Source organism: Cygnus olor, chromosome 10 (genome assembly GCF_009769625.2).
Source record: "Cygnus olor isolate bCygOlo1 chromosome 10, bCygOlo1.pri.v2, whole genome shotgun sequence".
Lineage (NCBI taxonomy): Eukaryota > Metazoa > Chordata > Aves > Anseriformes > Anatidae > Cygnus > Cygnus olor.
Window position 1 is genome coordinate 9165771 of NC_049178.1, and position 12772 is coordinate 9178542.

The 12772-nt window shown below is 40.3% G+C and overlaps 1 protein-coding gene across 5 annotated transcripts in view; it reads right to left on the bottom strand.

Annotated features, from left to right (window-relative positions):
• Positions 1–12772, bottom strand: part of DCAF1 (DDB1 and CUL4 associated factor 1) — a 57712-nt gene that overhangs the window by 29663 nt on the left and 15277 nt on the right. For all 5 annotated transcript variants that reach the window (XR_005822908.1, XM_040568441.1, XM_040568440.1 and 2 more), the window contains exons 5-12: positions 12376–12489; positions 10282–10419; positions 8916–9419; positions 7604–7705; positions 5309–5467; positions 2753–2932; positions 1708–1917; positions 650–819 (exon numbers count right to left, since the gene is read on the bottom strand). Coding sequence is in view for 4 of the 5 variants with exons in the window: in XM_040568441.1 (XP_040424375.1) it covers positions 650–819; positions 1708–1917; positions 2753–2932; positions 5309–5467; positions 7604–7705; positions 8916–9419; positions 10282–10419; positions 12376–12489 (1577 nt within the window). In the remaining variant the exon portion in view is untranslated. The remainder of the gene's footprint in view (positions 1–649; positions 820–1707; positions 1918–2752; positions 2933–5308; positions 5468–7603; positions 7706–8915; positions 9420–10281; positions 10420–12375; positions 12490–12772) is intronic.

The window sequence follows — 12772 nt, forward strand, 5'->3', positions numbered from 1 at the left end:
GTATCTCAAGGTAAGCCTCTCTACAAACACGCTGTGTTTAAGAGCTGGTGGTGTTATCATCTAGGGACACCATTACTGTGCTTTGCTTGAGATCACCTTCAGACTTTTTTCCCCTCTCTCAAATATTGGCTCATGTATTCACAACTCCTTTGCACAGTTGTACCTAATCAGTAAATTTCAAGTACCAATGAATGAACAAAGGTGATAGACAACATCCTCTCAAAGTCAGCTAAATTTACTACATCCAAATAGACATTCCCCTGATTCTCCAGAAGGAAAATACAGCTTGATTTCACCCTCTTAAAAGCTTTTCTAGTCTCTAATAAAAAGGTAAACAAATAACAAAGAAAAGTAGCACAGAATTGTGACTAAGCTCTACTATGATGCTGAATTGTCAGAAATCAAAGGCCTGAGCCATTTTGGTTCTTCAGAATTCTCATCCGCCCTCCTCCGCAAGATTTTAGTCCTGCTGTCTCCAGTGTTAACTTTCATAAGCGCTGTGTAACCAAAGCGCAGGCCCCTACTACCAATAGGTGCCTGCCTTAGATGCTTTAAGAAAAAAAGGAAGTTTAGAAAGTTAATGGCCGTCCTGTCCAAAAATCACAGTTTACTGCACTAAAGAAATAAAATACTACAGCAAGCAGCTTACCTTGCATAGTATGTCTTCCAGTTGCATGCTATTGAAATGAGCTGAAGCATGAGCTGGACGCAAGACAACTTGAGAAAAACCTCTGCTGGCTCCCAGTAGAGTTGTGCTGGACCATACTCAATCAAGAACTCCATCATCTCTACAATCTGCTCATGAGTATAGGAACAGGCCTGCCAAGGAAGGAGTTGGAAGCATTAGAAAGGTATCACAAGGGTTACAAACTTGCACATCAAAACCTTCACTGCTGGGATTTAACTGAAAACTGCATCCACACCTAAGCTGAAGCCATCACTGTTTCTTGCAGATTTATTATTTACTTTGTTTTATTCTCCAAATACAAAAAAAACAGCAATTGCCATGATAATATGCAATAAGCTTAAGAACAATACCCTTTAATACCCTTTAAGTTTCTCTGCAGTCCTAGAAAGCTTAGACCAATTTAAGAAGTTACCCTAAAATTCTATTTTTAATTCTGTTATTAATTAATTTTCTGTTTTTAATTCTGTTATTAATCTGTTTTTAAGCTACTAGACCATAATTCAAAAGAAATTTATGCTAAAGTATTAAAAAGGCTGAAAAAACACTCATTTACAGTTTCTAAGTTCGGACTACAAGAGATAATGAAGAAAAAAGTAAATTCCAAACAAGCTTGCCTTTCAACTTTAAAATACTCTTCTAATCAAAACATCAACAGCTTAAACACATTTTTTTAATTACTGAAAATATAAGTGATTTTTGCAGAAGCCAAAAACCACGTTTTCTCATTTCAGCTCTTCTGGAAAACCATCGCGATTGAAACCAGGAACCACAAATGAATGTACTCCGTCAGAACAAGCAGCCATAAAATTCAGTTTAAAATAAATAAATAATTTTTCAGAGAAAAGATTGAAAAACAAAGTCACAGACAACACCAGTACCTCCCAGGTCGTTCCTAAAAGACCATGGTGTCCAAAAGACATTTTATTTGTCACTACCAAATTAATTCCCAAGTTTTTCAGTATTATCCACTTCTCTGTACAGATATTGTCCACGCTAAAAGGTTGCAACATGCTGCTCACCTTGTAGGGGGGCTGTGGATGTACCAGAATGCCACCTTCAGTGCGCTGGAGTGACTGCTTCACCTGTTCAAGCTTGATAGCAAGGTGAGCCTCAAAGTACCGACGCAAGGCCATGCAGGTATGTTTCCCAGTCTGGCGACTGGCAAAGATCTCATCATCACTCAACAGAGCTCCTTGGTCTTCCAGGTTTAAGATTTCAAGAGTACTTATCTTCAGAAAGAAGTTGGGTGGAAAGAGAAAGAAGAAAAAGGTTCATCAGCCCACACTTCAGAAAAATAGCACCTACAATTCTCAGCTGTAATTGTACCAAACCCAAGCTCTCTTTGCCACAAAAGATACACAAACACACTCTCAGAGAACTGATGAAAGCCCTTCTGTTCAGTCAGCTATTTGCTTGGATAATAATTAAGTCTAAAAAGAACCATTCCTCCTCCCTCGCTATCTATGAAGAAATCCAGCAGTTACATGAGTAAAAATCTAGAGGCACCATTAGGCATTGTGTTACACAACACAAAACGTGCTTGTGGCGAGGTCCCTGAGCTAATACCAACCCAGGCTACCGTGACTACACAGCATGCAGAGGCACCACTTTTTGTACAGAAATAGTATAATTTGTGCTCGTGAGGCACCATGAGTACCACAGCACAGCACAAATACAGTTGTATCTCTCCTGGAGCAAGGCTGGATGTATCTGCATCCAAAAGGGTGCACGACAATACCACACATACATGTGGAAGGCAGAGAAAGATCTGAATCACCACTAAGCCACTGCTGTTTGAGTGAGCGCTGCTTAACCCAGGAGTTGTACCAAAAAGCTCTCAGAGGGCAGTCAGCCTCTGGACAGTGATCTTGTTATTAACAATAAAAAGAATCCTCACATCTGTTACTCGGAAAACTCACCCCACCTCTCCCACCTCTTGGGAACTGACAAGGAAAAACTAAAACAACAAACAAAACAAACAGAACTCTCTGCAGTTAATTAGCTGTAGCGGGTGCAAAACCTGAAACTAAAACCCTGTTCAGCACATAAGACCACTAGCCTTACCAGGTTAACAAGACGACGAAGTCCATCGTGCCTGTCAAAGAGCTCCAGGACAGCACGGAATGAAAAGCAAATGGAGAAGAACATGGTAGCATGGCAGCAGCCTGAGGCGTGGGAGCACTCCATTAGCCATAAGGTGTAGTTCACCACATCTGAGAGCACGTTATGGGGGTGCATGCACACCTATAAAGAAAAAACAAACAAACAAAAACATTACTGAGAAGGACTTCAAACAGATTGTTGGAGAGAAGTAGTCTGAGACAAATGACAGTTTGAGAGGCAAAGCAACAGGGGACAAATGTCCCCAGTCTAGCTGGAAGTAACTGATAGCTGAGGCATGAAACAAAAGCCCCATTTCCAGACCAGTGAAAGAAGGCCTCAGTGAGACTAGTAAAGATCATGATGATGCAATGTAGGTCTGTTCCCAGACCTAAACAGTAAATACAGCAGTCTTCATACAGTGTAATTTCAGAGTCCCTCTGCATATCATTTCAAAACATCCAAACAGAATGCTTCACTAGAGCCAGAGAAGGAAGAGAAGTTTTTAGAGAAGAAACAAAAATACTTCAAATCTAACAGCATCATACGCTATGTCAAAGTTTGATGCTACCAGAGTTTGCTCGAAGTCTAGAAGAACAGCAGGGATCATAAACGCAAGTCTAAACCTTTCCTTTCTCTGGAAGCAGACAAGTTGTCTGAGAAGAGGAAGAGACCAGCTCCGCCTCTGAGATGTGCAGACTACGTGCTCAGAGCTGCACTTTCACATACATTTGTTAGCTCCTAACGATGAGGAACATGGAACTCCCTGGCACGGTCAGCGCCGACAGCGATTGTGGAGGGAGCTGAAGTACTGGCACCAGCTGCTTTTATGCCCAGTTAGCAGATTGTTTGGTCTTCTCTCTGCTGGTGTTAGACACACTCATACTGAGGCTTGGCATAGACCAAGTGGCAAGGGACTGCCACCTGAAACTGGATGCCCCTGAAATCCAAATGCCTGGAACGGACACACATCTGCTCTACCAGGTATCTGCAGATATTGGGGATAACGTGTGGTAGCATCACTACAAACATCACTACAAACAGCTACATGGCCTTATGACCCGGCCTGAGGATGTCAAGCAGAAGGAACCCCCATGCAGCACCCTGCCAGGGTTTCTGGCTTTGCTTTTGAAATACCATGCAAACGGCAAGTGCAACCAGAAGAAAAAAGAACGTAGAGTTTCTCATGAGAAACACCAAAACAGGTCATATGGCCAGGGTCCACCTTTCTGACACGTGCAGAAAGAGATGGGGGGGACATTACACCCATGTCACCTTTCCTGCCTTCATAAAGGAGATGCACTACAAGCCCATAGACTGCCCTGTCAACTGTGATTACTGAGAGGTTTTTGAGCTCACTCATACATGTCTGCAGAACACAAATGTCAGCAGAATCCCTACAGGTAGGCCCTTAAACAACCACTGCCAGTCAAATCAAAACATTCAGACAGCATCAGTAACTCAGAGTATGCAGAAACGTGAAATTACTACTTTAACTGCTTCTACTTTCAACTGAATTAGGAAAAAAAAGAGAGACAATCTTAAGGAAAGGCTGTGAATCAAAAGCCATCACTCCTAAAGCAGGTTTAGGAGGCTTAAGGGTACAACTTTGCAATTGCTTTGAATGAATCTTAGAGCAAGATCCTCCCATGTGCCAGCACTAATGCTTACAAGCTGGAAGTTCATCTCCCAACACCCTCAGCATGGCCGCAACTACAGAATAAACTGGATCAATTCCTAGACCTGGCTCAGCACACAAGTGTTGCTGCCAGTATGAAAAAAGGAAAGAGAATCACCATTTAAAGCACCTGGAAAACTGAAGCTTAAGGGAGGACTGCCATACCAACCTGTCTGAAAAGATCCTTGCTGGAAGAACACTAATGAACTTACGGGAAGAGCCTTTTATGTTTTTTTCTCTCCCCCAAGTAAAAATATGAGGTGAGGAACTTGCCTTCATTATCAGCTGTTTTAACATTTATAAGCCCAGGCCACAGGTGTCATTTAACTTGATTCCCTGCATAATGCAGACCAGACCTGCATTAGTCTTCTGCTGCATGCCAACACTACCAAAGAAATCGCACTGCTGTCTGGAATCTGACTGAGACACCATGTCACATTGAAGCTATCCACACTTGGACTGTGGATGGAAAAACAATCCAAGTATAGGAGCCTGTTGGAACAGGTGGAAAGGGAAAGACAAATGAGAAAGGGGAGTTCTTCCTTTTTTGGAGGGAAAGAGAACAGGGTGAAAAGCGTGAATGGAAGTATTGAGACAACGCTAACAAGACAGAGGTCTTCAGTTATATTCCCTGGGAATGGAAACTCACATCCTTGCAACAAAACACTCTCAAATACACAATTACCTATGCACTTTCCATTGCTTCTGCACATACCAGAATCTTTTATACAAATTTGCTTTTTAGCCTAGAAGATACTTATTCACTGTCTGAACACAGGTAGGAAGACCAAGTCTATCAAAACAACTGAAATCACTGCAGCTATATTAAAAGAATGTCTTACCCTTTCCATGGCATCTTGGTTGTAAGACAAATAATATAAGCACATGGAGACTCCTGTGGCTGCCATGGAAGGACGAGGAATCTCCAGCAACTTTTGCACTCCTCCATGAGCAACAAACTCCGTCGCAAACTTGTTGTGCAGCAGCAATGATGCCAAATGCTAAAGAAAGATCAAAGCAGATTAGAATGGAATTTTTCAAACCATCATTAATTCTACATTCCCTCTGTAGAAAAGCAGACTGCAGAAAAAACAAGGTGGACAAAGCATGGCGTGCTTATGCCCTCCTCCCATTATATATAACTGCAGAATGTAATATTTTGCCCATGTATAACTCTCTTTATATGGTTTATAAAGTAATTACGTACCCCTATTACAAATGTCATGAGTTTAATCAGTTGTTTTGCTTGACTAATGACTGAAGAGACTGACTTTTTTTTTTTGTCAGGGTGCAATTTAAAGGAAGCCAAGATATGAATTTCTACTCTATAGACAGGAATTGAAGAAGCTGCACAGTGCTGAGATCATCAGCAGACCTAACAGAAACTAGTAAATAACCCTTTCTCCTCAACTAATCATCTGCTGCAAATTTGGGGTATGGGTTTGTATGAACTCTGGTCACTAAATATAGTTCTTGCTTTCTAGTGGAGTCTAATCCATCACAAACCTATGCTGTCCAAGCCTTTTCCTTCTTCCTCACTCTACTGCTGCCCCTTCCCTTGCACCAGCATTATCATTCATTAAAGAAGTAACTAAATTAATGCTGAACTGGTCTAAAAAGTAATTGGCAGGGTGGTGGGTGGGGGAAGTGAGCTACTGAGCTCTAATCCGTATTGTTCCTTATTCAGTTCACTATGTGGCTATATGAATGTTATGGCAGGCGCAGAGAGGAGAATGATACTGCAGACATCGGGATTAAAAGATAAAAAAAAAATCCAATCCTTTTAGAATACAGAGCTTTTATTTACTTTGTGAACTGCTACTCATTCAGTGAACTTGAGTTGGCAGTTACAAAAGCAACGACTCCTCTTTTTTGGTCTGAAGAGTTCCCTCTTCAGTACACAAAATCAGAAAAGCTTCTTGGACAAAAACAAATTTGACTTTAAAGTCCACATGTCATGTTTGGCACGTTATCAGTTACAGATAAGGAATGTTATTAGATGCTCCTCAGAATTATTTACTCATAACATAATCAAGAAATAAACAAAGATAAGGCAAAGAAGGCAGTTATCACTTAGTTTTACACATCTTGCAAAAGAAGTACAAGAAAAGCAGATCAACTCAGAAATTATACAATGGGCCACTGAGTCTTCCTATTCTTTCTATAGGATCTCACTTTTTATCTTACTATGAAATTATTATGAAATATTACTACGAAATATTATCTTACTATGAAATATTCAAGTCTGCATTCACACTTTGTATATACCATACTGCTGGCAAGGAGAATTTTGCAAAATCAAAGTTAAAGGCTACTGTTAAAACCGAAGTCTGCAGCTGACTGAAGGCTACTACACTTTACTTTTCTGTATTATCAACACCTTAGGAGGAAATAAGAGCCATTGTAAACTGCACCCCAAGTTGAGGAAACCTACACCTTTTGTAGGAACACTCCTGCTTGGAAATAAATTCGCAGACAAGTGACAATGAAAGGTAGAGAAAGATGACACTGGAGGCGATACCAGAGGCAGAGGAGTTACTGTGAAAGAGTAAAACAGTAAAATCTGAGTAAACAGAAACCATTAACTTGTGCTGCTGCACTGCAGGTTTGGATTGAAGAGGGTTATTTTGTATTTTTTTCTTACGTTGGGGCAATAACCTACAATAATCTTGTGCGAGCAATCTGTATTTCAAACATTAAGCTCAGAAATGTCATGCTGGAGCTTGCGGGAATAAGATGCTTATGCTTCTTACCCCTGACAAACGTCCCTTGTGAGGACAGGCAGCGTAACAACTCAGGAATGCCATCTAAGGGCAGCAGTAACACAAGCATTCGATCGAAAAAGGAATTTTTACCATCTTCAGTTACACAAATGGCAGAGGAAATTAACGGTGCTTCCCCCACAAACAAGATCTTTTTACTAACATCTCTCCCCCTTTAAAAAAAAGGAACACTCGAGTTATGAAAACAAATACCCGATGCAGTTGAGTCAAAGCCAATTCCAACCCCAGGGAACCCCATGATATACACAGGCCTAAAGGAGGTGAGCATTTGTCTTTCATGCATGCAACAGACATACTCAATGCTTTTCCAGTGTTGACAGCACGCTTTTTTTTTGCGCTATGAATGTAATTTACCTTAAGGGCTTCAAAAGTGAGCAGCACATCATTGGTTCGCTTCAAGTCAATGTAGTACATCATCAGCTCCCTTGATCCCAGTTGCATAAAGATGGGTAGTAGCTGAGAAAAGTAACATCGAGATGCTAGCTGAATGTTTCATGGGAAATTCAAGGTCTGTTTTGTTTTTGTTTTTTTAACTCTCTCAAACCCCCAGTTTTCCCCTACTGGCAGATACCTGTTATGAGAGGTCAGTGGTAACCAGCTCCATCCATAGGAAGCAATAAAGGTTAACAGACCTCTTGTAATACATCTGCTGACTGCAGCAAGGTGCATGACAGCTGCCACACGGAAATCTTAAGACAAGAAATCTTCAAGTGCGGCTATGGCAAGTCCACACAGATACCACCCTGGCGATAGGTTCCACTTTCCATCTGTGCAAAGACAACTACCCAACAACTGAACAGAAAAAACAGGAGAGCAGGGCAACAAACCAAAACCCTTTGCATAATTCTTTGTGCAACAGCTTTATGGTATTAATTCCCATTTTTACATCCTATTACCGCTGGCGCATGAAGTGATCCAGTCAGCATGCAAGCTATCAGGGGGATAACGGGTTCTTTGGTTCTCACAGAAGCACGGCACACATGTGCACACACACAACGTATACAGCAAACCAAACCGCATTGCTTTGTTGCATCTCAAATTAAGTTAAACCACCTAAAAATGGTTAAACAGAGATAAAGGTGGTCTGCAGACTTACGCTGAATTGAGGCTTATGATTTAAAAAAATGGGAAAAGGAAACACTCTGGTAAATCTGACATGGCCCAACTATTTTGTCCAAGTAACAACAGCTCTCAAAAGCATCTACACAGCACAGGCACTGCCATTTCTAATGAGAAATACTGCAGAGGTTATACAAGCCATTTCAGAAAGAATTTCAAAAGCCCACTGTTTCCTCAGATTTTTAATGCTAGAGTCTATTAACTTCCCCAGAGTAATCAGAAAAAAAGGTATGCATTTCAAACAAAGCGACTTATCCTGTATCATGTAAACAATCGCTACAAGTTAACAGAAGCCAGGAATAAAACTCCCAGTGCCATGCTCTAATTACCAGACCACACACCTGCTAAGTTCAGCTTTGAGTATTACCTGCTAGGTGGTATTTAAATTAATGACCTCATCAACTTGAAAAATCAACAACAGCTCAGGAAAGGATCTTAACCACACCAGGAAATATCAACAAGTAGTCCTCAAAACTTTTCCCCAGAATACCACCAATAGTTTTGTCAGGAGAATTCATGCACAGTCCTCCCACCTTCATATGCTCACCTCTTGGTACTCCCCTAAGGGAGTCAGGTATTGAAGAATTAGCCTCTGCTCTATGGCGGGGGTCAAAGGGTAAAGTGTATAGTTAGTGCCAATCACCCACGGGGACATTTCTGACCAGCTGCTGTTGGACAGTTCAACAAACATCCGTTCTGGTTCTGAAGCGGAGAAGCCCAGCTTTTGCTTGGCCTTCCGGAAGCCGTCTCTTTCGTGCTGTTTCCCTGATTTGCTTTTTCTCAGTCCCCCATCGTCTAGCTTTGTAGCAGAGTTGACTCTGCTACTGGTCTTGTGACTTGAATCAAGATGAAAGGAGATCTCCATATCCCCAGCCACTTCTTCTTGCTCTCCATCTACTGCCATCTCCCCATAATCCATATCCACAGCCTCTTCATCTAGAGGCAGCAGAGGATCTGACGGCACTTTCCGAGGACTGGGACGCTTGTTTTCTTGTTTTGTAGTCATTTCAGTAACCTGTAGCTCTCGTAGCCGTCGAAGCACCAAAGCTACCTGTTTCACAAAAGAAGCATGCATGACAACACAATTCCTGCCTCGATCATACAACCCACATTGGCCATATTTTTGCTGTTACCATATAAACAACTCTACTTCATAGAATACCAGGCATGCTGAAGCGCGTGTTTGCCCAGAGAAATAATGATTTCAAAGTGCCTAAGACAATCCCAATTCTTTTTACTTTAATAAATCATCACCCACTTTCCCAAAGGAGAAAGAAAGGACCTGAAAGCCATTAAGAGCAGATGAGCTATCGTGGTGCTAGAAGAACCACACACCATCTTGCAACGTTCTTCCATCATCTGCATGTAGCCTGGGATAAGGGCAATGTTTCCTTGTGAAGGTGCAGCTTTGAAAAACTGCAGGTCTACAAAAGCTAAAGGCTCACTTCTGCTCTAAAGGCCTTAGCTGTGCAAGAATTAGAAGAATTAGCCTATGGTTTGACACACTGTAAGTGACATGCTGTGCACTGTCCCGAGAGCCAAACTTGCTTAGCCTACCTTCTTCTGAAAGGCATCTCAATTGCTGATAAACATCATACTGGTGAAGGACTTAGAATAAAAATGTCTAATTATAATAAAATTTCATATTAAGTTGTCCCTATGTTGATTTACCTTTTATTTCAATGTCTCTGCTCCGTATATAAGCCACCATATGCAATCGTTACGGATGCAAAGTTTCCTCAGCAAATTCATGGTCAGGAAAGGATGGAAAGCATGAGCTACTGACTCTTACAGATATTATAACCACTGCAAAATCATACATTAATTTCTAAACGTGAGCTCCACCACACACACTCTCAAAGAAAAAGAGGTATCTGTTCTCTAAAGGAAAACATGCATCGAGATATCATTACCAATTGTGAATTTTCATCCCTGTAATTCGCAGCAATATCCTGGTTTTCCATAGCTCCTCCTAATAGCCCTGTTGCGTAGGTCCTTAGTGGCTGATCAGCCTCTCGCGCCCACTTAAAGAGATTTTCAACTATGCCTTCCTATAATGAAGAAAATAAAGCAATTCCAACAATTACACTTCATTTTTCCTCCTTTGGTCCCAGTGTAAGCACCTGTTGGTAATTCTCCCCATCCCACGTAATGACCAAGCTAGATTTCCTACCGATTACGTCATGAATCAAAATTTTAAAATACTTGGAAGCAAAAAAAAAAACATTTTAAGATACATAAAACTATTTTCCAGGCATTAGATATTTAGAATCAGGATTAGTGAAAAAACAAACCCACAGCTCCTGTAAGGTTCGCTAATATAGAACTCCAGCAATTTAGTAGATCTCAAAGAAGCAGTGTTGAATTTTCACCCGTAAAACAGAATTTTGGTAAATTTCTTCCATTTCTCTAACAGCTTACTAGAGCCAAATTGAAAAGTCACTTAAACAAGCAAGCTACCTGGTGCCAGAGGAACTCTTTACATTACTACTCACCAAAAAAAAATAATCCTCAGTCATAAATCCATAATGGTTGGAGAAGAAAGGAATGCATGCAATTATAACAACCCATACATTTGAAAATCATAATGTTAAATATTGTTTATATTTTTAACAGCGAAACTCAGTGTTTGAACACAGTCTACCACACAATTTTTCTTAACAAGGCTGAGTAAGTGTTAATTAAAGTTAAAACAGGCAATTAAAAGACTATGTGTTAGAATGAAACACGTTTTCCTCCAAATCACTATCTGATTTTGAAACATCATATCATAAGATTCATGTCACGCTAATGAAGTGTTGAGCATAAATTTGGGCCGTGGGTACAATACAATAAATGTTTAAAAATAATGAATAGACACAAATTTCAATGAGACCTATCAGCATACAGATTTTGAAAGAGTTGCCTGTTCTATATTTAATTAAAATTGCATTATTATTAAATTGCTCTTATGTCATTAAAAAAATCAATGAGATGTGAAAGCCATTGGCCGCTAGAGGGCCTCTTTATGACCAGAATAATACACTCTTCAAACAGTGATTTGTTATCTGACCTAAAGCCTCCTACATACAGGAACCCAAAAAAGCAGAATAGAACTATATATTCTCTAGTGAAAAGAAAAGCCCCTAAGTGCGAAACTTAATTTTAAAATTTAATTTCAGTTTACACAGTTTGCGTCTCAACAAAAAACTATATTCTCCACAAATAAGGAACCTATTATTTTAACTTTTTTGCCTTAAAGTCTCAAAGCCTTAGCCTTTGGGCAGACCACAAAGACCACATCAAATTAAATTCACTCCTTCAGAAAGGGAGCTCATTATTCCTTCCTTTTACAATGCCTTAGAGTTCACATTCGTATTTCTAATAGTAAAGAAACTCATTTGGAACTTTGACATAAAGCATTATCTGATTTTCAAACTTCAGAAAAATACTACGTTAGTTTTACAGATGAAGAAAATGGGGCTCAGGAGTGATATCTACTTCCTCTTCACCTTCAACTCTTTGTGCATTCCTTCAAAAACCACACTTGCCAACATACAGAAGTCTGATTCAGCTGTCCACTGCAATTCCAGATAATCCCCATGAAGCATGTGGATTTTAGACTGCTTAGTTAAAGTATGACTTGCTTATCATTTAGCTCGAATAATGCTATTGCTCCACTGTAGTTCTGAATTACCTGGCGAGAATCCTACCAGCAGGTCTTAACATTCTATACAGCCTGCTCCATTCATAGGCCTATGAAACAACAATTCAAAGTACAAGATTTCCCATAACATTAATCTGCTGGTTTAACCAGTCCTATTTTAACTTACAAGCTGCGGAATACCCAAGATTTGATCAGCTGAACAAGCTGTCATCAAAAAGCCCCAACCCGTTACTAAGGCTAAACAGATTGAAATCCTATCTCTGAGAGACAATGTTCCTTTTTACTGGTTTCTCCTGTGGGAGGAACTGTTGGAGTACATAATACACCAAGCTTATAAACCAAGCATCAGTGTAAACAATACCTTTTCCTGAAAGACAACAGCAGTTTCCAGTCCTGGCATGATATCCAGAAGAAGCCGACAGGCAGCAGTGTTTAACGGAGGTTCTCTGCTTGTCATCACATAAGCATTCACTAGCTAGAGAAGATCAGGAAGAGCATTGGTTTGAAATTCAACTGACCAAAACCAGTGCAGTGAAGTCCTTGCAAACTCCCACATCAGCAAAATGACAGAGTAAGAAGTGCCAGTATGTAAGCCTTGAATCTACAAATGACTAACCCGTTAACCTGGTCTCTTCAGTGCTTCCAAAGTTGAAATAATTCCTCTGACAAACAGAATTCCCCTCTAATCTGCTGTTCACTGACTAAACACCTATCTTGAAGTGATTTGTAAAGACTAATGCCTAAAAAAGTTATAGTTC